Below are 23,934 nucleotides of genomic sequence, written 5' to 3'. Positions count from 1 at the left end.
CACGCCTATAACTTGTATTTATTTATTTATTAAATCTCTGCCCTTGGGGAAAGCGTCCTAGGCAGCCCCGCGCCCCGCTTTGCGATCCCTATTGGCCAAGCCTCTGTCGCGTGCGTCTGGCGTCGCGGACGTCGGCCCGGCCCTTGCGTCACCGACGGGCGGAACCGCCCTCCGCGCCCCTTCCCGGGACGGTCCGCGCCTGCGCGAGCAGGAGAGCCATGGCGAGCGTGGTCCCCAGCGCCGCTCCGGGCCTCCCCGCCGCCCCTGCGGCCGAGCAGAAGCCGCCGCCCCACCTGAAGCCTTGCTGCGCCTGCCCGGAGACCAAGCAGGCCCGCGACGCTTGGTGGGTGGGCCGCGCGACACGGGTGCCGGGGAGGGTTCACACGTGCACGCGCGACCGCCGAGAGCCCTGTGGGGGGGGGGCGGGAAAAGGCCTTCTCTGCCCCCTTCTCCTGCGGGCTTCCGGGAGGCGTTCTCACGTGTCTGTGTCCAGCTTTCATGATGCATGCCTATGTAGCAGTAGTTAAACTGGGGAACTCCCCGCCCCAGGATGGGACGATGGCTGCCAACTCGGAAGGCTTTAGGAAGGGAGTGAACATGTTCTTGGAGGAGAGGTCTATTCATGGCTACTAAGAAAAATGGATACTAGTCATGATTAGTATGGATACTAGTGAATGGGAGGCATGGACAACATACTGTGTAAATGAACTTAACTTGGGAAATATTAAGGGATATGCTTTGATCTAATTCAAATTGTTGGAAGTAATTAAGATACCAAAGTTAAAGATTAGATTTTAAGATAATGATAAATGTGGGTTATTATAATGAATTAGACTTTAATCACAAAGAGAGAAATAAAGATATTAAACTGATAGAGGAGGGGAGAGGGGAAGTTAATTATATAATTTTTTAGTGATAAGATAGAAATTGTTCATATTATATACTATGATTGGAATGATACAATTAAATGTGAATAAGTTTGAAAAATAATAAAAAAAATTAAAAAAAAAAATTAGTATGGATACTAGCCGATTATCTCCAGGACCAGAGGAGCATGCCCATTATATCAGGTGCTGTGGAACACAGGCAGGATGGTGCTTCAGTCATCTGGTTTGTGGGCTTCCTAGAGGCACCTGGTTGGCCCCTGTGTGAACAGACAGCTGGACTTGATGGGCCTTGGTCTGATCCAGCAGGGCTGTTCTTATGGATACCAGTCATGATGCATACCTGTTCTCTCCAATATCAGAGGAGCATGCCTATTGTATTAGGTGTTGTGGAACACAGTCAGGATAATGCTGTTGCAGTCATCTGGCCGTGTTAGCACTGTTTATAACTCGCTAGGAAATGATCTGAATAGGCCCCAAGTGGTAATCACAGTTGCCCCTTCTGAAAGGAGGAAAGCAGGAGAATATTGGGTACAATATACATTAAGAAAGGCTAGTCCGATCTTGTCAGATCTCGGAAGCTAAGCAGGGTCAGCCCTGGTTAGAATTTGGATGGGAGACTGGCACGGAATACCAGGGTTGCTGTGCAGAGGCAGGCAATGGCAAACCACCTCTGTTAGTCTCTTACCATGAAAACTCCATAAGGGGTCACCGTAAGTCGGCTGCGACTTGACGGCACACACACACACATTAAGAAATTCTTACTCTGAGAATCGGTACAATGAATGCAAGTCCAGTCTTGCTCCACACTGGCGAAACTTTGTAATTGGTGAGGTTGCCTAATGGGAAGCCTTTCTCTTGCAGCATCATTGAGAAAGGAGAAGAGAACTGCGGCCCTCTCATTGAGGCGCACAAAGAATGCATGAGAGCGCTCGGCTTCAAGATATGAACGAGGTCGGCCGCAGATCTGAATGGACGGTAGGTGGACCAGCGGTCTCTCAACGGCGTTCTTTCCAGGAGAGTTGGTTGGGAATCATAGAATAATAGAGTTGGAAGGGACCGGCAGGGTCATCTAGTCCAACCCCCTGCACATTGCAAGAAATTCACAACTACCTCCCCTCCACACACCCAGTGATCCCCCTACTCCATGCCCAGAAGATGGCTAAGATGCCCTCCCTCTCATAACGGCCATGCTGGATCAGACCAAGGCCCATCAAGTCCAGCAGTCTGTTTACACAGTGGCCAACCAGGTGCCTCTAGGGAGCCCACAAACAAGAGGACTGCAGCAGCATTATCCTGCCTCTGTTCCACAGCACCTAAGATAATAGGCATGCTCCTCTGATCCTGGACAGAATAGGAATGTATCATGACTAGTATCCATTTTGACTAGTAGCCATGGATAGCCCTATCCTCCATGAACATGTTCACTACTTTCTAAAAGCCTTCCAAGTTGGCAGCCATCACCATATCCTGGGGCAGGGAGTTCCACAATTTAACTATGCATTGTGTGAAGAAAGACTTCCTTTTATCTGTTTTGAATCTCTCACCCTCCAGCTTCAGCAGATGACCCTGTGTTCTGGTATTACGGGAGAGGGAGAAAAACTTCTCCCTGTCCACTCTCCATACCATGCATAATTTTATAGACCTCTATCATGTCTCCACTCAGCCGCCGTCTTTCCAAGCTAAACAGCCCTAAGTGTTTTAACCGCTCCTCATAGGGCAGTTGCTCTAGCCCCCTAATCATTTTGGTTGCTCTTTTCTGCACCTTCCAGTGTCAGTAGTAAAGAAAGATGCATGTGAAATACTAAGTTGCTTGAAGCTGCTTCTTACTGGACCTTTTCTTCCTTTTTCTTCCAGGTGATTTGCTGTTGGATAACTGTGGGGACGTGATCTTCCTATCAGCTTGAATAGTTTTTTATATCTATCAGAAGATGAATTCATTTAAATTTATTGAAAATATATTTATGATGGATTTCTAAAATCAAAGTTATATATCTGTATAGTTTTGCTCTTTTCCCCCATTACAGAATCCAGACTGCGCAATAACATGGCAGTTTGATATATATATTTTAAACAACTTCTTGCTGAAGCGCACTTTCTGTTCTTCCTTTTCCTAAATGCACGAGAGTGAGAAATAGGTGTGATCAGTAAAGCTGCCTCCAATTCACTGTGCGTTCATAAGAACCTAAGAAAAGCCCTGCCGGATCAGACCAAGGTCCATCAACTTTAGCAGTCGGTTCACACAGTGGCCAACCAGCTGTCTCTGGGAAGCCCACAAGCAAGACAACTGCAGCGGCACCATCCTGCCTGTGTTCCTCAGCACCTAATATAATAGGCCTGATCCTGGAGAGAATAGGTATGCATCATGACTAGTGTCCATTTTGACTAGTAGCCATGAATAACCGTCTCCTCCATGAACATGTCCACTCCCCTCTTCAACCTTCCAAGTTGGCAGCCATCACCACATCCTGGGGCAGGGAGTTCCACAATTTAACTGTGTTGTGTGAAGAAAGACTTCCTTTTATCTGTTTTGAATCTCTCACCCTCCAGCTTCATCAGATGACCCCGCGTTCTAGTATTATGAGAGAGGGAGAAAAGCTTTTCCCTGTCCACTCTCTCCATACCATGCGTAATTTTATAGACCTCTATCATGTCTCCCCTTAACCGCCTTCTTTCCAAGCTAAACAGCCCTAAGCGTTTTAACTGCTCCTTCATTAGTCAGCTTTGTGTTACACTCTTTTTCCACATTCCTCGGGTGGTTTATACAGATGGATTTTTTCTCTCTCTCAATAACCCTGTGAAGCTGGTTGGGCTGAGAGAAATTGAGGGGTCCAAGATAATCCCGGTTAGTTTCACGCCCTGCACCATGAGCCCAGGTTGCCTCCATTCAAGACCCAGCATGCTGACTTTTCCACTCCACTGGCTTACACACTTTTTCCTCTTGCTGCTCAGAACATAGTCCACTGTCCACCAAGATCCATAACAGTTAGAAGTCACAGTTCTAGATGTCGCCTTTCAGCTGTGGGCTTTGTAGTGGCCTAGTTTTGTTGATTAGTAGTAACAGTTCTGGAACTCTGTATGGTGTTGGAACTCTCTCTCTTTCAAAGCAGGGCTTGCTGCAGTCAACAGCACTTCTCAAGCAGGCTGGGGGGGTGGGGAAAGAGTCTTAAAAATTCCATAGCAAGCCAGACAAATGCCAGCCAGTTGTGGGGGAGGAAGTCATGTTTCCTTAAAGGTATTCGGCATTTCTTTTGCATGCATTACATTTGCAAGGTTTTACTTTTTTTTCTTTCCCTAGAGCAGGGGTGGGGAACATCAGGCCTGGGGACCATTTAAGGCCCCCGAAATCATTTGGTCTGGCCCTTTGTGGGTCCTGGCAGATCTCTAGCTCAGAAGGATCTAAGACTGGTGGTCTGCCCCCTCCCATGGACAGGAATAGGCTGATGTGAGTTTGTTTTGCCAAGATAAGGAAACTTTTTTCCCCCTTGCAGAAGAGTCATTAGCTATGGAGCTGCTAAGACCACCCAAGAAACTGTGTTAACCCTTTCCCACCCGGGCCATGGAGGGCAGGGGGCGGAAGTGGTGACAATAGAGGGGTTAAAGGGGGCAGAGCAAGAATGTGTGTGTGTGGGGGGGGTGAGTTCTTAGCCAGTGTGTCCTCATTTCACCCCTGCAGGCGGAGGTAGCAGGAACAACTGCGGAGCAGAAACAACTCCGGCGTGCGGCTGGATGGCTACGCCCAGCTGGTGCAACAGACCATCCTGTGCCACCAGGTGGGCGAGTGCGCCACCAGTTGGATACCTGCCTGCCGCACAAGGGGGGGCAGCTGCCTGCTTGGCGCTTGGTTGGCTAATTTTTGTTGATAATTTTGTATGGCCCGCGAATGATGTTATAAATATCCAAACGGCCCTTGGCGGAAAAAAGGTTCCCTCACCCCTGCCCTAGAGTCAACAGCCACCAGCTATCCATCAACCACTTCATCCTTTAAAAGGGGAAACAAAATTTAATTTTTCCTTGATACTATAAAGAGAAAAGTTGCCATGTTTGCAAGATTTTAATTTTGTTCTTCCTGTGAGACTCACCCACATTTGCACACTGCAGCTGCCCACAGGTTGTCGGGCAACTTGGGGGTACGCATAACAGAAGACCCATGCAAACCAGAGTCTGCTTAGAAATTCCTCTTTGTCTGCTATGTGCCTCCTTTCCCACAGCTGAGGTCGGAGGACATCTTCAGCCCCACCTACCTCACAGGGTGCCTGTTGTGGGGAAGGGAAGGCGATTGAAAACTGGTTTGATTCGTCCTTAAGTGGTAGAGAAAGTTGGCATATATAAATTAACTCTTCTTCTCCGGAGTCTCCTAGATCCTAGTCCTGTAAATATCACCTGCTTGCGATGTAGGCAGAGTTTGGGAAAAGAGGAGAGCGCTGGTTGAAAGGAGGTAATGTTTTCCTGTGTGGTGTGGAAAAAGGAGACACCCCCCCTTTCGTCTCCCTTCACACCACTTTACTGATAAGGCAGCCCCATCTTTAGCGTGTTACAGTCCTTCATCTTTCAGAAATAGCCGTCGCTGGTGTATCAGTCGAAGCTGATAAAAGGTGCTGTGTTCCACAGATGAGACCCGGGCCTCCAGCCGTAGGGCTGGATCTTCCCTGTCCTCCGCCACCGACCTTAAAACATGATTTCGCTGCTCCCTGACCTCCATGCTGGTTTTGCCACCATGCAGCAATGGGGGACTCATTTAAAATTAATAAAGTCAAAATGGGAGTACTAAATGCCAAAGTGAAAAAAGAGCAAGCCGCTCTTAAGGGTTCCACAGATGGCAGCGGGAACATGGCGAAGAGAAAAAGAAGAGTTGGTTTTTATAAGCCGACTTTCTCTACCACTTAAGGGAGAATCAAACAGGCTTACGCTCACCTTCCCCTCCCCACAACAGACACCCTGTAAGGTAGGTGGGGCTGAGAGAGCTGTGACTAGCCCAAGGTCACCCAGCTGGGTTCATGAGGAGTGGGGAAACCAACCTGGTTCACCAGATTAGCCTCCATTGCTCGTGGAGGAGTGGGGAATCAAACCTGGCTCTCCAGATCAGAGTCTACTGCTCTTAACCACTATACTACGCTGGTAACACTTTGAGATGAATGTAAAGTGTTGCATAAGGTTGGAGTGAAAGAACACAGAATGAAGGACACGGACTGAATGCAACTGCCCAGAAAACGTATTGTTAACAAAACCCCAGACGTCAAGTTAAGCTCATTGCCTACTTGGTCTCACAGAGTTGCCTATCAGACCTTTATACCATGGCCTGAAGAACCTGTTTCCCACCAAGGTCCCCTGCTGCCAGGTGGGGCCTGGAGATCCCCTGGAATTACAATTGGTCTTCTGACTACAGAGATCAGTTCTCTGGAGAAAACGGCCACTTTGGCAATTGGACTCTATGGCATTGACATCCCTCCCCTCTCCAAACCCCGCCCTCCTCAGGCTCCACTCCCCAAATCTCCAGGCATTCCTCAACCCGGAGCTGGCAACCCTAGAGGAACCTCAGTGGGGTATAATGCCATGGATTCCACTCCCTAAAGTAGCCATTTTCTCTAAGTGAGCTGATCTCTGTCGCCTGGAGTTCCGTTGTAATAGCGGGGGATCTCCAGCCGCCACCTGGAGATTGGCAACCCTAGGTTCCTCCATTTGCTAAACCCTGCCTTCCCCAGTCTCCTTCCTACTCTCTGGGAATTTCCCAACCCAGAATTAGCAACCGTATCCCACCCTTCTATTTAAAATTCAGTCCAGTTCCGGCGAAATTTGATCACCCCTAAAGAAGGTATTTGACTTAATAAAGGAAGCCACAGCCCTCAATGTGCAAGACCTGAGCAAGGCTGTCAAAGACAGGACATTTTGGAGGACTTTCATTCATAGGGTCGCCATGAGTCGGAAGCGTCTTGATGGCACTTTTACACACACACACACACACACACAGAAGGTATTTATACAGGATTGGTTCTTGTTTTGTGGATTTTGTATAGACCAATATAGCTGTACTTCAGGAAAACAGGCAAGGGCGGTTTCCACCTTCCCTCGCTTCCCTTTCTCTTCCAGCCAGGCCACCAACTCACTAAATGGTTGCCAGCTTGAAGAAGAGTGAGTTGGTTTTTATATGCCAACTTTCTCTACCACTCAAGCCAGAATCAAACGGGCTTACAATCACCTTCCCCTCCCCACAACTGACACCCTGTGAGGTAGGTGGGGCTGAGAGAGCTGTGACTAGCCCAAGGTCACCCAGCTGGCTTCATGTGTAGTTGCGGGGAAACCAACCCAATTCACCTGATTAGAGTCCGCTGCTCATGTGGAGGAGTGGGGAATCAAACCCGGTTCTCCCGATCAGAGTCCACCGCTCCAAACCACCGCTCTAAACCACTACACCACGCTGGCTCTTGCAGTGACGTTTTTCTCTTGGCTGCCTGCTCCCGTCTCCTCCTCGCCTCATTTATCAAGCCTGCGGCCGCAAATACTAATAACCCTTGCTTGCAAGACCAGACTCGAGTCCGGAGCCTGTCTAATTTTAAACGTCCACCTGTCAGCACCATCTTCGGAAGCCTCCGCGGCTCAAAAAGAAGCACTTCCGAAAAATGGGTTCGGTAGTCTCGCTTCGCTAGCCGATCGTGCTTCTGCGGCTCACATTTCATGACCGAGGCGATCCTTCTGTTTCTCTCGCTCACATGTATGTTGGGATAGAAGAGAGACCCTTTCGGGCGGTCTCCAGCAAAGCCAGGGCCCGTGCGTGCAAACAATACAGAGCGTAATCTCCTGCGAGTTATGTTAAGTGATGAGGGCTCGCCTGGCTTCTCTTCCCCTCTCGGCCGCCGCTTCTTGGATTTCAATTCCAAACATGGTGATCTATTTGGGGTCTTTCCATTGCCCCGTGCGATACATTCCAACTTCCAGCACAAGTGCCCTCGGCTCGGCTCTCCTCCGCCCCTAGCACGCCCTCCCCGTTGCTCTGACATTGGCTCTATTTCCACTTCTCCCATGGCTGGGGAGGGAGCAGGCCGCAGGCACTCTTTCCAGCTCTGCTTTCCCCAGGCATTCTCAAAGAGAAAGGCCTCGTCCACTCCGGCACTGGATTTCTGGCGTGGATCGAGATGACCGGCCGGGTCAGGGACCCCTGCAAGAACACCGAGAAAGCCTTTCGGTGGACTCCGTCGGGGTGTTTCGTCCGGGCGTCGTTTTGGGCAAATGTCTCCCTAGCTCCCAAAATGTTCCTCTGCAATTTCTGAAGAGTTGGAACCACTGTTTCGTTCCTGTTCCGAGCATCGGTTCCCCTTCTCGCCCTGCGATATAAGGTCCACAGCGGACCGGCCAGGGAAAATGAGTGCCAACAGCACCCTCCTGGACCGGATCATTTTCCACCCGACTTTGTGCGACCGGTGGAAGTTCTTTTCTGAAGGAGCCACCTACCACCTGGCCGGCTGCATCCTCCTCCTGGGGTTCATGGGAGGAAGCGGCACCTTTGGGGCCATCTACATCTTCGGCTTCCTGGCCACCGGCTTCTTCTGCTTGGCTCTCTGGGGCTGGCTGGACGCCTGCGGAGTCGACGTCTTCACCTGGAACGTGCTTTTGGTCCTGATCTGCGCGCTGCAGTTGGCGCATCTGGTCTACCAGCTCCGGAAGGACACGGTGCCCAGAGACTTCGAGCGGCTCTACAAGCAGGTGTGCCAGCCACTTCAAGTGCCCCCCCAGGTATACAAAGAGATTGTCGAGTGCTGCGAGGAACGGGTCCTGCCCTTGGCCCGAGACCAGACCTATGCCGTGGAGGGCAAGACGGCCATCGATCGGCTGTCCCTCTTGCTGTCGGGCAGGTAGGCCTCTCCTCCTTTGCCGGGCCTTGGGGCAGAACCGGCTTGGTGCTTCTGAAGCATAAAAAAGGAGATGGTGGAACAGCACAGTTCAGCTCCCTTTGCAATCTTGTGGAGAGGAAGGGTCTGGTCGCCACACCTCAAAAGGGATATTGCAGTGCTTGAGAAGGTGCACAAAAGAGCAGCCAAAATGATCAGGGGATTAGAGCAACTGCCCTGTGAGGAGCTGTTAAAATGCTTAGGGCTGTTTAGCTTAGAAAGAAGACAGTTAAGGGGAGACATGATAGAGGTCTATAAAATTATGCATGGTATGGAGAGAGTGGACAGGGAGAAGCTTTACTCCCTCTCTCATAATACTAGAACACGGGGTCATCTGCTGAAGCTAGAGGGTGAGAGATTCAAAACAGATAAAAGGAAGTCTTTCTTTACATAACACATAGTTCAGTTGTGGAACTCCCTGCCCCAGGACGTGGTGAGTGGCTGCCAACTTGGAAGAGGGGAGTGGACAATGTTCATGGAGGAGAGGGGTATTCATGGCTACTAGTCAAAATGAATACTAGTCATGGTGCATATATATTCTCCGCAGGATCAGAGGAGCATGCCTATTATCTTAGGTGCTGTGCTGTAGTGGAAAACAGCCAGGACAATGCTGCTGCAGTGGTCTTGTGAGCTTCCTGGAGGCACCTGGTTGGGCCACTGTGTGGACAGACTGCTGGGCCTGATGGTCCTGGGTCTGATCCAGCAGGGCTTTTCCTGTGTTCTTAAGGGCTTGACGCATGAACTGTTTCAGACACAACCTTGGTCTAAGCGACTGCAAACATGCTTTAGATTGAGATTCCCAGTTCTGGTTTGCAAGGCAAATAATGGTCTTTTATGCATGGCTGTTTCACTCGCCGTCACCCCTCCGATGACGACTTCGGGTCTTTGTAGTGATTATGCACGCCGTTTCCGACCATCAGAGAGAGCCTCTCTTTCCCCCTGTGTTTCCTCGCACTTTGCCGGTGTTTTGAGGGTCCTGTTTTATCTCGAATTCGAAAACGCGGGCAAAACGCGGGGAAACAAAGGGGGAAAGGGAGGCGACCTCTGACGATCGGAAACGGCATGCATAATCGCAACACAGAACCAAAGTCGGAGGGGTGATGGTGAGTGAAACAGCCATGCATAAAAGACCTCTGTCTTGTGTTAACCAGACTACGGAGGTGATGCCAAAGCGACCCAGTAAGGGAAGGAATTGGTTAGGGTTGCCAAGTCCCTCTTAGCCACTGGTGGGAGGTTTTTGGGGTGGAGCCTGAGGAGGGCAAGGTTTAGGGAGGGGAGGGACTTCAATGCCATAGAGTCCAGTTGCCAAAGTGGCCATTTTCTCCAGGGGAACTGATTTCTATCGCCTGGAGATCAGTTGTAATAGCAGGAGATCTCCAGCTACTACCTGGATGTTGGCAACTCTAATCGGAGTGCATAGAGGAATAGGGTCTGGGAAGCATGTGAATCTGGGAAGATTGTGTAATCTGTGGATTACATAATCCATCATTCATTGGTAGGGTTGCCAGCCTCGGGTTGGGAAATACCTGGAGATTTTGGGGGTGGAGTCTAAGGAGGGTGGGGTTTGGAGAGGGGAGGGACTTCAATGCCATAGAGTTCAGTTGCCAAAGTGGCCATTTTCTCCAGGGGAACTGATTTCTATCACCTGGAGATCAGTTGTAATAGTGGGAGATCTCCAGCCACCACCTGGAAGTTGGCAACTAGGGTTGCCAGATCCCCTTTCGGCTCCGACGGGAGCTTTTCGGGGCAGAGCTGAGGCAGGGATTGTGCATGCACGGCCGCGCCGACGCAATCGCATCACTTCCGGTTTACACCTGGGGGCGCCGCATCGCAACAAGTTTGATTGGTAAGAGGCCTGTTGCAATATGGCGCTTCCAGGTGTAAACCGGAAGTGACGTGATCACGTCGGCACGGCCATGCACGCGCACGATTCCTGCTTCCAAGCTGGGCACTGGATTGGCGAGCAATTGCCCGCCAAGCTATGCGACCTGGCAACCCTATTCGTGGAACTTCCTAACCTAGGGTTGCCAGCCCTAAGAGTAGGGTTGCCAACCTCCAGGCAGCAGCTGGAGATCTCCTGCTATTACAACGGATCTCCAGCCGATAAAGATCAGTTCCCCTGGAGAAAATGGTGGCATGGGCAATGAGACTCTATGGCATTGAAGTCCCTCCCCTCCCCTAACCCTGCCCTCCTCAGGCGCTGCCCCAAAAATCTCCCGCCGGTGGCAAAGAGGGACCTGACAACCCTACCTAAGAGCAATACCATTTCTTTCCAAAACTAGGGATTCCCACTCGTACTTCCAGGGTTAACAGTTAAACTAACTGTCCGTTCCCTCCCCTCTGTAGGATCCGGGTGAGTCAGGATGGGCAGTTTCTGCATTACATCTTCCCATATCAGTTCCTGGATTCTCCAGAGTGGGAGTCGCTGCCGCCATCTGAAGAAGGCACATTTCAGGTAAAGGGGAAAAAAATAATTTCCTGGCTGCTGTGCAAAGTCTCATTTTTGACAACTCTTTTGGAAAACATACGACAGAGGCTGGGAGGTAAAGCATCACATCGCTAGAACATAAGAACATAAGAAAGGCCCTGCTGGATCAGACCGAGGCCCATCAAGTCCAGCAATCTGTTCACACAGTGCCCAACCAGGTGCCTCTAGGAAGCCCACAAGCAAGATGACTGCAGCAGCAGCATCCTGCCTGTGTTCCACCGCACCCAAAATAATAGGCATGCTCCTCTGATACTAGAGAGAATAGGTATGCAGCATGACTAGTATCCATTCTAACTAATAGCCATGAATACCCCTCTCCTCCATGAATATGTCCAGTCCCCTCTTAAAGCCCTCCAAGCTGGCAGCCATCACCACATCGCTAGATATGCAAGGCCTTTGGCATTTATCTTCCTTGAACGTCAACGTGCATTTTGTGCAGTTTGAAGAGAGATTTTCAAACACCGTTTGTGGCATAGCGGGGGTAAGGGTTGTGTGTGAGAAGCATCCTTCCAGCTAAAGGGGGGGGGGGAGTCAACATTCCACTGCGCACGTGTCAAGTTTGGACTTGTTAGGCTTGCCAGCCTCCAGGCAAGGCCTGGAGTTCTCCTGATATCAACTGATCTCCAGACTGCAAAGATCAGTTCCCCTAGAGAAAATGGCAGCATTGGCAGGTGGAGTCTAGAAGAAGAGTTGGTCTTTATATGCCGACTTTCTCTACCACTTAAGGGAGAATCAAACCGGCTTACAATGACCTTCCCTTCTCCTCCCCACAACAGACTCCCTGTGAGGTTGGTGGGGTTGAGAGAGCTCTATCAGAGCTGTGACTAGCCCAAGGTCACCCATCTCGCTTCGTGTGTAGGAGTGGTGGAAACCAACCCGGTTCACCAGATTAGCCTCCACTGCTTATGTGGAGAAGTGGGGGAATCAAACCCGGTTCTCCAGATTAGAGTCCACCACTCCAAACCGCTTTTAACCACTATACCACGCGGCTCTTCAGCAGGGATATGACGTATCTGGCATTATATCCCTGCTGAGTTCTCTCCCCAAACTCGGTCCTCCTCGGGCTCTACCCACAAATCTCCAGCAGTTTCCCAACTCACTATCTGAATTAGTCTGGGGACCAGTTCTTCAGACCACTACATTACGTATTAGAAGTAAAAGCATTTGTCTTGCCATCCTGGGAATGGGGTTATATTCATCTATAAATTTAACTGCATCCCCTGCTTAAAACAGGAACAAGTGATAGGTTTCCAGATCTGGGTTGGGAAATTCTTGGAGTTTTGGGGTGAAGCCTAGGGAAGGCAGGGTTTGGGGATGGCAGGGACCTCAGCGGAATATAATACCATGGAGTCCACCCTCTAAAGCAGCCATTTTTTTCCATGGAAACTGATCTCTGTAGTCTGGAGATGTTATAATTCCAGTAGATCTCCAGGCCCCACCTGGAGGTTGCAAGCAACAAAACAGTGCAGGCTCAATCTGTTCAAAGTCTATATTCAAATTACATAAAGTGCAACAATATAACAAAAACACACACGCGAGTGAAACATACATATATATACAATTCTATACTACAAAGTCAACAATATGACAAATTTCATTACAAAAAAGCACAATGGCTGTCTCCAAATAAACGAAATGAAGAGAGGTATAAGAACCCAAAGTCTATTTTGAGGTAAGTGCAATTCCACCGTTCCTCTGTTGTCGGAAGGGGAAGAAGATTTTCAGTTCCCGTGCAGGAAGGGAAGATACTCCTATGTGGAAAAAATAGGAGGAAACGCTATCCCGGATATTTGTAGCGCTTTCACTATCAATATAGCTTCGTCAGCCTCAATCAAAGAGGATAAAGCCCATAATAGGTTCACATCAAAATGGGAGGTTTATATTTCTTCGTAAGCCCAATAGGCTGTTTATTTTTATTTTGTTTTTACAAATTTTTCAATAGCTCCCAAAAAGAATGGTCTATCATTCTGGACTAGACAGCACTCCTGGACTTTTGTCCCCTTCAGTCTGCTAGGCCTGCCTTGCAGAAGGATTTGCACGCCGGCTCCTGAGTGTAATATGGCCAAACCCAAGCAGCTGCTTGCAGGGCAACGGCATCAAATGTCAAACCCGGGACATACTGTGTCGCTCACCCATATTCCACTTCCCCAAGAACCATTCCTTGGTCTTGAGCCAAGGAGACCCCTGGGCACCGGGTGGCCTCCGCATATCTTGGCCCGCTTCTTGCCACGCTCCCTGGCATGTCAGAGAGTGAAACGTGGGATAGGTTTTAAATCATCTGCTCTGTCTGCAAGGATTCAGATTAAACATTAAGCATGTGTATGATATTGGTTTGATATACAAAATATATGCATAAACCCTAATGGAAGCAAGGAAGCTCCTAGCAGCAGGTAGCAAAACTGTTGACCATGGAAGGCTTGCAGAGGGGAGTGGACATGTTCATGGATGAGTATTCATGGCTACTAGTCAAAATGGATACTAGTCTTGATGCACACCTATTCTCTCCAGGATCAGAGGAGCAGGCCTATTATATTGGGTGCTCAGCCTTCCATCCTTCCAAGGTCGGTAAAAGGAGTACCCAGCTTGCTGGGGGTAAAGGGAAGATGACTGGGGAAGGCACTGGCAAACCACCCCACAAACAAAGTCTGCCTCGTAAACGTCGGGATGTGACGTCACCCCATGGGTCAGGAATGACCCGGTGCTTGCACAGGGGACCTTTACCCTTTTTTTTTTTGAACACAGACAGGACAATGCTGCTGCTGTCATCTTGCTTGTGGGCTTCCTAGAGGCACCTGGTTGGCCGCTGTGTGAACAGACTGCTGGACTTGATGGGCCTTGGTCTGATCCAGCAAGGCCTTTCTTAAGTTCTCTCTTTAAGTATTTGAAGGGCTGTCACTTAGAGGAGGGCAGGGACCTGTTCCTGTTGGTAGCAGAGGATAGGACTCGTGATAATGGCTTTAAATTCCGGAAAATTACTGGCTGGGTATTAGGAAAACCATTTTTAGAATAAGAGTTGTTCAACAGTGGAATCAGCTACCTAGGTTGAGCTCCCCCTCCCTGGCAGTCTTTAAGCAGAGGCTGGACGAGCACTTGTCAGGGAGCTCTAGGCTGATCCTGCATTAAGCAGGGGGTTGGACTAGATGGCCTGGATGGCCTCTTCCAACTCTATGATTCTATGATTTCAAAGATGTGAGTTGGAAGAGTTTCACACTGAACATCCATGAAGCTGTCTTATACTGAATCAGAGACCATTGGTCCATCAAGGTCAGTATCGTCTACTCAGAACAACAGTCACTCTCATCAAGGCCCATCCAGTCCAGCAGACTATTCACACAGTGGCCAATCAGGTGCCTCTAAGGAAGCCCTCAAGCAAGACGACTGCAGCAGCATTTATCCTGCCTGTGTCCCACAGCACCCAACATATTAGGCATTCTCCTCTGATCCTGGAGAGAAAAGGTATGCATCATGACTAGTATCATGTTTAGTACTAGCCATGGATACTCTTCTCCTCCATGAACATGTCCACTCCCCTCTTAAAGCCTTCCAGGTTGGCAGCCATCACCACATCTTAGGGCAGGGAGTTCCACAATTTAATTATGCATTGTGTGAAGAAAGACTTCCTTTGATCTGTTTTGAATCTCTCCCCCTCCAGCTTTAGCAGATGACCCCGCGTTCTAGTATTATGAGAGAGGGAGAAAAACTTCTCCCTGTCCACTCTCTCCAAACCATGCATAATTTTATAGACCTCTATCATGTCTCCTCTTAACCTCCTTCTTTCCAAGCTAAACAGCCCTAAGCGTTTCAACCGCTCCGCATAGGGAAATCATGTCCCTCCCCCAACCTCCTCTTCTCCAGAATAAACATTCCCAACTCCCTAAACATTCCCCTCTCAACCTCCTCCAGACTAAACATTCCCAACTCCCTCAGCCTTTCCTCGTAGGGCTTGCTCTCCAGCCCCCTGATCATCCTCGTCGCTCTCCTCGGCACCCGCTCGATTCGGTCCACATCCTCCTAGGACTTCCTGCCGAAGACAGTAATCCTGAAGGTAAGATGGTAGCTTTGTTACCCTACAGCCCAAACATCACCTCTCTGATTCCCTTCCTTCGGCAGGTCACCCTGACGGCGGAGACGGATTGCAGCTTTGTCACGTGGCCACGGAGGCAGCTCTACTCGCTGCTGGCCAAAGAGCGCTACATCGCCCGTCTCTTCTCGGTCCTCCTCGGCTACGACATCTCCGAGAAGCTGTACGCCTTGAACGAGAAGCTGTTTGCCAAGTTCGGCCTGCGCTTCGACATCCGCCTGCCCAGCCTCTACCACGTCCTGGCGCCCGCCACTCCAGACGCCGATGCGGAGCCGGAACCGGAACCGGTGGAGCCGGAGGAACCGCCCATGCCCTTACGGCCACCGTTGCCGACCTTTGTCCAGACATCCCCCGTGGCCTCTTCCGCGCCTCCTCCCACTGCCCCCCGCGGCCCTGTCAGGATATTTCGGCCTGACAGTGACCTGTCCGGTGAGGACTCTACCAGTCTTGTACTGGAAGATTTTGCTGAATTGACGGGGTCCTTTATGGACTATGTGAGCGAAGGGGAGTATATGAAGTGAGGGCACTGCTAACATGGGCACACATCACCCTGTGTAAGTAAGTACTCTTTGTGCCTCTCGAAGGAAACACAAGTGTGTGTGACCGATATGTCCAGCATGCTGTGTCCACCATTCTCCTGCTCGACCTGTAGCTCTTTGCCTTCAGAGCCAGCATGGTGTAGTGGTTAAAAGCGGTGGTCTGGAGTGGTGGAATCTGATCTGGAAAAACGGGTTTGATTCCCCGCTCCTCCACATGAGTGGCGGACGCTAATCTGGTGAACTGGATTGGTTTTCCCACTCCTCCACATGAAGCCAGCTGGGGACCTTGGGCTAGTCACAGTTCTCTCTGAACTCTCTCAGCCCCAGCTACCTCACAGGGTATCTGTTGTGGGGATGGGAAAGTGATTGTAAGCCGGTTTGATTCTTCTTCAAGTGGTAGAGAAAGTCGGCATATAAAAACCAACTCTTCTTCTTCTTGTTCTTCTTGTTCTTCTTCTTGTTCTTCTTCTTCTTCTTCCCTACTAATACTTTATGTACTCGAAAGGGCCCTGAATGTACGGTGTCCCTCTTAAAATGTTACACACACACACACAAAATTACTGTACAAAACTATGACTTGTATGCAAATGTAAGACAACCATCTCTTTTTTGATGGCATACTTGTGGGGAGAAACGTACTTTTGGGCTTCACCCCCTACTACTGTCTTGCAAAGTCACCAACAGGCATTTTAAAATTCCTTGCCAAGGCTCTAAGAACTCTCAACGTAGAGGCATATTGTTGAAGGGAAATTTCTCCGACCATTGTGTTCTGTACAAGTATGGTTGCCAGCTCCGTGTTGGGAAATCCCTGGAGATTTTGGGAGCAGAGCCTGAGGAGGGCAGGGTTTGGGGAGGGGAGGGACTTCAATGCCATAGAGTCCAATGGCCAAAGTGGCCATTTTCTCCAGGGGAACTGATCTCTATCGGCTGGAGATCAGTTGTAATAGTGGGAAATCTCCAGCTAGTACCTGGAGGTTGGCGACCCTATGTGCATGGAATAATGGAAACTTGGTAGATGAATATGCACACAAAATAGACTACAGGTCCTCTGCAGGCATCTTTGGGATTCTGACATAGTGTGGTGGGTGCAGCCACAAAATGGCCACCACAAAATGGCTGCTTCAGGAGGCAGAGCCAGCCACAAAATGTCTGCCCCAGCTTATCTGTGGCCACAAAGCGAAGATCCTTGTGCTGTGGTAGCAGCTACTGTCAAAGCAATGTTTTTAAAAACCGACACAGTCAGTCAGATGTTTTGCTGGGCAAAGCCCAACCTGGCCCCGTCCACTTTCCAAAAACACTTGGTGGGTGCCATGGCACCCACGGGCAACAGATAGGGTTGCCAGGTCCCTCTTTGCCACCGGCGGGAGGGTTTTGGGGCAGAGCCTGAGGAGGGCGGGGTTTGGGGAGGGGAAGGACTTCAATGCCATAGAGTCCAATTGCCAAGGCGGCCATTTTCTCCAGGGGGACTGATCTATATCGGCTGGAGATCAGTTGTAATAGCAAATCTCCAGCTTGTACCTGGAGGTTGGCCACCCAAGCAACAGACTGCAATCCACTGGCCCTGAAGTTTCCCTGCAGACGTACTGGGATTATAGGGGTGACCTAGCTGGTTCCAAAAGGGAATAACCGTCTCTCTTTCCTTTCTGCAGTGTCCGGAAGCCTCCCGAGAGATAATCGCCAGGCCCTCGCAAAAGGGCGAGCCCCGCTGGCCCCCACTCAGACCCCAGAACTCTAGGGGACAACAATGGGGGCTTGCGAAGGCCACCCCTGCACAACCAAACAGTCTGATCCGAACAGTGTTCGTTATTTGCATGCCAGTGTGTGCGTTTCACAGACACCTGCATGGGCACTCTTGAAGCACCTGCATGAGACCAGTTTGTGAATGGTAGGACACCTTCCCACGGCTTGTGGATCAGCACTATGAACACATGAACATACAGAGCTGCCTTCAACTGAATCAGACCCTTGGTCCATCAAAGTCAGTATTGTCTGCTCAGACTGGCAGCGGCTGTCCGGGGTCTCAGGCTGAGGTCTTTCGCATCACTTCCTTGCCTAGTTCCTTGAACTGGAGATGCCGGGGATTGAACCTGGGACCTTCTGCATGCCAAGCAGATGCTCCACCACTAAGCCACGGCTCATCTCCAAAATGTACAGATGAACCCACAAAGCTGCCTTCAACTGAATCAGACCCTTGGTCCATCAAAGTCAGTATTGTCTACTCAGACCGGCAGCGGCTCTCCAGGGTCACAGGCAGAGGTCTTTCACATCACCTACTTGGCTGGTCCCTTTAACTGGAGATGCCGGGGATTGAACCTGGGACTTTCTGCATGCCAAGCAGATGCTCTACCACTGAGCCACGGCCCCTCCCCAAAATGTACACATGAACACACGAAGCTGCCTTCTACTGAATCAGAACTTGGTCCATCAAAGTCAGTATTGTCCGCTCAAACTGGCAGCAACTCTCCAGGGTCTCAGGTAGAGGTCTTTCCCATCACCTACTACTGGATACTTTTACCTGGAGATGCCAGGAATTGAACCTGGGACCTTCTGCATGCCAAGAAGATGCTCTGCCACTGAGCCACAGCCTGTCTGCAAGTCTGTACTCTGGAACGCTCGGCACGTGGTTCTATCATTAAATGTTGTGGAAAGTCAATGGTGCAGCTAGTCAAAGGACCTGGCTCTCTACTGAAGACTTATCAGTTCAGTGTTGCCCAAACTGGGGCCCGGGAGGGTACTCTGGGGGGTGGGGGTGTCTGAGTGTTATGTCCCAGCATCTCACTTGAATGTGGCCAACCATCTCACTGGAATACACGGAGAGAACGGCTCCACTTTAGACTGTCTGCCATGGTAGACGGCGGAAGCCATTGAGCCGAATTTGCAAGATATTGGCCAAAATGGCTGCTATGGCCTCTCGCAAGAGGACGGAGACCCCTCATGGGTCACGTTCGTCATGTAGGGTTGCCAGGTCCCTCTTCGCCACTGGCGGGAGGTTTTGGGGGTGCAGCCTGAGGAGGACGGAGTTTGGGGAGGGACTTCAATGCCGTCTGGCAAAGGAGGGGTGAGGGGAGGGGCTTTGGGGGGGTCTCTGACAATGTCAAAATCGAAATAGAGGGAATTGTGTTGCTAATGTTAAGAGAAATTTGTACTAGTTCTCCCCTCAAGAAACAAAACACACATGCACATAAAATAAAACCTTCTCTCTACGTCTCCTGTTTTGCTGGATGAAAGGGGTGTTTGCTAAATCACGGCTTCTCTGGTTTGCATATTATGCGGGGCATACCAAGAAGCTCAGGAGAGACCTTCCTTAAGTTACTAAAAGCTGCTCTGTTAAACAGCCAGATGAGAATTGTTTTGAACCAAACAAAACCACAGGCCTTTATTAATTTGCTCCATCACCAAACCAAGCTGAATGTTTATACCTTGTAAGGTTTTTTTAAAAAACTGAACTTCCAAACGGTGAATATCTAAGACATTTTGGGCCGAGAGTCTCTCATTGTGGGATACCTTTAAATAGATTAATAATTCTGAGTGAGAATTCGAAACACTGAATATGTGAGATTTGCAAACAAATTATGATGGGAAATGCTGAAGTTATCACTGAAACTCCTACGGTTTCATACACATTCATTTTTCATTTATTTAAACCAGTTTGCAGTACCATCCTAAGAAGGTCTTCTCAGAATCCTACACAGGTCTCTTCAATAAGGATGACTCCCAGGAAAGTGATTTTAGGATCGTATTGATGGTGTTAATCCAATACCCTTATTTTAAGTTATTTTAAAATGTCACCGGTTCTAGGCAGAGAAGCAATACACTTAATAGCCTAAAAGTAATTTTCAGCCCAGCGAAGTTAACCATGTAATGTGGATTTAGACATAGAAGCATAGAGCTGGAAGGGATCCCAAGGGTCATCTAGTCCAACCCCCTGTACAACACAGGAAATTCACAGCCACCTCTCCCTTCCTTTGTACAACCAGTGGCTTTAATTACAATTAAGGTTAATTGTTATTTCATGGCCAAAGGAGACATGCTGGTTTTTAAAGAGTTGCATCCAGGTTCCACATGGAGTATTCTATGTACATAGAGCGGCAAAAATAGAGGAATAACCTGTTCGGTGCTGCTTTGGTGTGGGAAAATTGCCAGGTGGCATTCTGAACCCAAATGGGCTCTCCTTTATATTTTTAACAGCAGTTCTCCATAGATGCTGAAACAGAGTTGGGTCTGATTTACCTGGATCCAGCCCTTTATAAACAAGCAGGTTTAGTTTGGCCCTTATTTAGCGGGGTCATCCTAGCCGCGCACTGGAAACCGAAGCTGGAAATGTATTTACAAAGAGAAGGCAAGCAACTCCTGTTCGGATTTGAATTGCTAAAACAGGCTGGACTTCTGTGAGCTGCCCCTCCTATCCGGGTAAATTGGCCAGGAAAAGCCTGTGGTGCTTTATTTAGAAAGGGACTTTTTTAAAATGCAAAAGATTCTTTAGGTTTCATCAGGACTGTTGTCGTTCCTAAGAGCAGTGCCACCTTGTGGTAGATTCCCAGATGAAAGTGTCAAGTTAGAGCCAAATGAACATTACAGGTTGAGAATTCCTTATCCAAACTGCTTGGGATCAGAAGTGGTCCGTATTTCGGATCTTTCCGTATATTGGAATATTTTGGAATTCTTGCATATAAATAGTGAGATTAGTGGCGGAGCTGATCTGGTGAACTGGATTTGTTTCCCCTACTCCTAGACACGAAGCCAGCTGAGTGACCTTGGGCTAGTCACACTCTCTCAGCCCCACCTACCTCACAGGGTGTCTGTTGTGGGGAAGGGAAGGGAAGGTGATTGTAAGCCGGTTTGAGTCTCCCTTAAGTGGTTGAGAAAGTCGGCCTATAAAAACCGACTCTGCTTCTTCTTCTATATGTGGTAGATTAACATGTGGTACTCGCTATTACGAGGGGTAGTGATGGCCACTAGTTTCATTGCGTTTAAAGAAGGAGCAGGCTCATTCATGGAGGTCTATCAGTGACTATGAACCATCATGGCCAAATGGAACCTCCATGTTCAGTGGCAGTAACTCTCTGAACACCAAGGCCAGGAGAAAAAAACAGGGGAAGGCTTTTCGGTCTACATATACTAATGGCCAGGATGTAAAACAGGATGGTGAACATGATAGACCGTTAGGGTTGCTGGTTCTAGGTTGGAAAATTCCTGGAGGTTTTGGGGGTGGAGCCTGAGGAGGGTGGGGTTTGGGAAGGGGCTTTGATAAAGTCATAGAGTCCACCGTCCAGGGTGTCCATTTTCTCCAGGTGAACCGATCTCTATTGCCTGGAGATCAGTTGCAATAGCAGGAGATCTCCAGCCACCACTTGGAGGTTGGCCACCCTACAGACCATGGGACTGATCCAGCACAACTACTGTTATTTCCTGCTACAAACTGGTTTGTCCAGACTGCAGAACAGGAGAGGAATAAGGTATGTTTGGACTGAATACGGCGGTAGGTGCTTTTAGATAGACATCCCACCCCTTCTGTCCATGTTGCATCTCATCATCTTCTTGATAGCAAAAATTTGGTGGCTTTGAGTGAAAACATACAGGCATTCTAAGTGTGGCGGGAATCGTTCAAACACATATCTGCGACATTCCCCGGCCTGAACCACTTCCAGCTCACTTCACTGCCAACGTCCTGTCGTTATCTCAGTGTCCGCTGGGGGAGCTGTGGCGGACGCACACGCAAGGGCGAAGCCATAGGAAGGGCTATTTTTCCCGGTCACAGCGATCGTCTGAGTCAGGCAGAACATCTTCTCACTGCGAGAGGAACAGGTGAAGTCAGGGTAGGGTTGCCAACTCCAGGTTGAAATTTTCTGGGGGTTTGGGGGGGTGGAGCCTGGGGAGGGCAGAGTTTGGGGAAGGGAGGGGCCTCAGCATGGTTCAATGCTGTACTGTCCATCCTCCAATGCAGCCATTTTCTCCGGGGGAACGTCCACCAACCGTGCCGTTTTCCCAACCTGAAATGGCCCCTGGGGCTGCTATTTGCTCTACCGCACAAAATACGACTCCTGTGTCACAGTTTTTATTGAGTATGTTGGTAAGCCGTACAAAAAAAGCACTGAAGGGAAAACAACACCTATGCTATAACTAATTGGTAGTAGGAAATAATAGCACAAGGCTCAAAAACAATTGCAACAAATATATTACATAAATGACACTTGAGACAATATAGTGATGAATGTGAACAACCACCAAAGGTGACAGTGCAAAATGACAAAATGACAACAATAAAACAGATAATTGTTTATAATAATTGTATTGTAGTTGTCATTTTGCACTGTCACCTTTGGTGGTTGTTCACATTCATCACTATATTGTCTCAAGTGTCATTTATGTAATATATTTGTTGCAATTGTTTTTGAGCCTTGTGCTATTATTTCCTAGTACAAAAAAAGCTTGCAAAGAGGCAAGAACGTCCTCCAGCCACACCTACTTCACAAGGTGTCTGTTGTGGAGAGAAGAAGAGAAGGCGATTGTAAGCCAGTGTGAGACTCCTTAAAGGTAGAGAAAATCGGGGTACAAAAACCAACTCTTTTTCTTCTTCTTCAACTCTATTATATTTACACTTTTCAGCAAGAGCCCTATATGAATGGAAAATCATCTCCCAAATCAACCCGAGTGTCTGTCTGCCTCCACACAAGGCCAGAGAGCTTTTCCTCTTGCTAGAACAGGCTTCATAAAAGGTGCTTCTCGCTTACCTTGGATTCACGGGAAGGGGAGCTGCGCACAACCGGTCAACGGCTGGGTCCTCTTCCTTGCTCCTTCTCCAGCTCTTGGGGTGGTACAGCAATGTCACCCTCTCCATCTGGCACAGCGGCGTGGAGTGAGCCACCAGACTTTGGCCAAGGGTCTCCCACTTGGGTCTGCAAAGCCCAGCAAGGGAAGGGAGTGAGCTTAGGTGCTTTTTTGTATAGGGTCAATACACTTGTGTTTGGCCGACAAAGGGGGTTACCGCAGTATGTATTCCCAGCGATGTATTAAGAGTTTGAAAATGTTATAAAAATACTGTTTGCACTTTGTGTGGCCCCTTTAGCTGTGAAGACAACTTCCAAACATTTTTTAGTCGATCCAAAAAACCTTTTAAAGAGATGTTTTTTATAAGATTTTCAAACTCTTAATACATCGCTGGGAATACATAATGCAGCAACCCCCAAAGCTGTATTATTAACTCGTGGAAGAAATCGGAACTGTGGACACAAACAAGCGTCACAGTGATGTATTTTGGTTCCACAAACTCAACCCCAGCGCACCCTACCTTATACAACAACACAGTTGAAGGGGCCCACCTCTACCGCCCCCCTGCTACCCCCTTGCCTCTTAGCCACTGTTAAGTCTGCGTGGGCAGGATTCAAGAGGTCGGAGACGGAGTTCAATGCAACCAACGTTTATTGTAGGGTAGAACAGAACTGGGGATACATTGGGAATGGCCCTGCTTATATGCCCCCCTGGCCACCTGTGGCCGCTCCCCCCTGATCCGTGATAGGGGGGGCAACCTTTCCGTGCCCAATGGCGGGCGCTGGCTTAGGGCCAATAGCGCGGCCTGGTTTCGGCCAATGGGGCGAGCAGGGCTAGGAGCCTTTGCCCAGGACTCAAGCTCCTAGGATTTCCCCCTGCTTACCTTCTAACACAGGGGTGGGGAACCTCAGGCCCGGGGGCCATATGCGGCCCCCGAGGACATTTTTTGTGGCCCTCGGGAGCTCCGGGGCCCTGCTGCAGAGGCGGGGCGCAGGGCGGCCCTCCCAGAGAGTGTTCCTGGCGCCATGGCTTACAGCGGTGCTGCGGCGCCCTTTGGACCTCCTCTCGCCAACTGTCGGCTGTTGAGCAGCGAGAGGGAGGGGGAAAGAGGCTGGTGGCTCCCGGCGGCAGAGCATGCATGCAGGAGCCGATCGGGCTTCGGCGCAAATAACATTCAAGTACAGCATTAACACGCTCGATTTGGCCATCCATTTGGGGATGGTATGCACTAGACAATCCCTGCTCCACCCCCACCAATTTGAGAAAAGCTTTCCAAAACTTTGCAACGAAA

The 23,934-nt window shown here is 49.4% G+C and overlaps 3 protein-coding genes across 3 annotated transcripts in view; 2 read left to right on the top strand and 1 right to left on the bottom strand.

Annotated features, from left to right (window-relative positions):
* Positions 1-218: 218 nt before the first annotated feature.
* LOC130476895 (cytochrome c oxidase copper chaperone) lies at positions 219-1,858 on the top strand. The gene is made up of 2 exons (XM_056848901.1): positions 219-343; positions 1,749-1,858. The coding sequence occupies exons 1-2, from the start codon at positions 219-221 to the stop codon at positions 1,831-1,833; spliced, it is 210 nt and encodes a 69-aa protein (XP_056704879.1). The 3' UTR covers positions 1,834-1,858.
* A 6,377-nt stretch (positions 1,859-8,235) lies between these two features.
* On the top strand, positions 8,236-17,610 carry POPDC2 (popeye domain containing 2). The gene is made up of 4 exons (XM_056848767.1): positions 8,236-8,731; positions 11,114-11,222; positions 15,366-15,853; positions 17,544-17,610. The coding sequence occupies exons 1-4, from the start codon at positions 8,241-8,243 to the stop codon at positions 17,608-17,610; spliced, it is 1,155 nt and encodes a 384-aa protein (XP_056704745.1). The 5' UTR covers positions 8,236-8,240.
* Positions 17,611-21,529: 3,919 nt separating this feature from the next.
* The window catches only part of PLA1A (phospholipase A1 member A), a 35,221-nt gene continuing 32,816 nt past the window's right edge, over positions 21,530-23,934 (bottom strand). Inside the window, exons 11-12 of the mRNA XM_056848361.1 lie at positions 22,607-22,771; positions 21,530-21,665 (exon numbers count right to left, since the gene is read on the bottom strand). Coding sequence (XP_056704339.1) covers positions 21,530-21,665; positions 22,607-22,771 — 301 coding nt within the window. The remainder of the gene's footprint in view (positions 21,666-22,606; positions 22,772-23,934) is intronic.

This window comes from Euleptes europaea, chromosome 4 (genome assembly GCF_029931775.1).
Source record: "Euleptes europaea isolate rEulEur1 chromosome 4, rEulEur1.hap1, whole genome shotgun sequence".
In the NCBI taxonomy this organism is placed as follows: domain Eukaryota; kingdom Metazoa; phylum Chordata; class Lepidosauria; order Squamata; family Sphaerodactylidae; genus Euleptes; species Euleptes europaea.
This window is presented reverse-complemented; position numbering and strand designations above follow the sequence as displayed.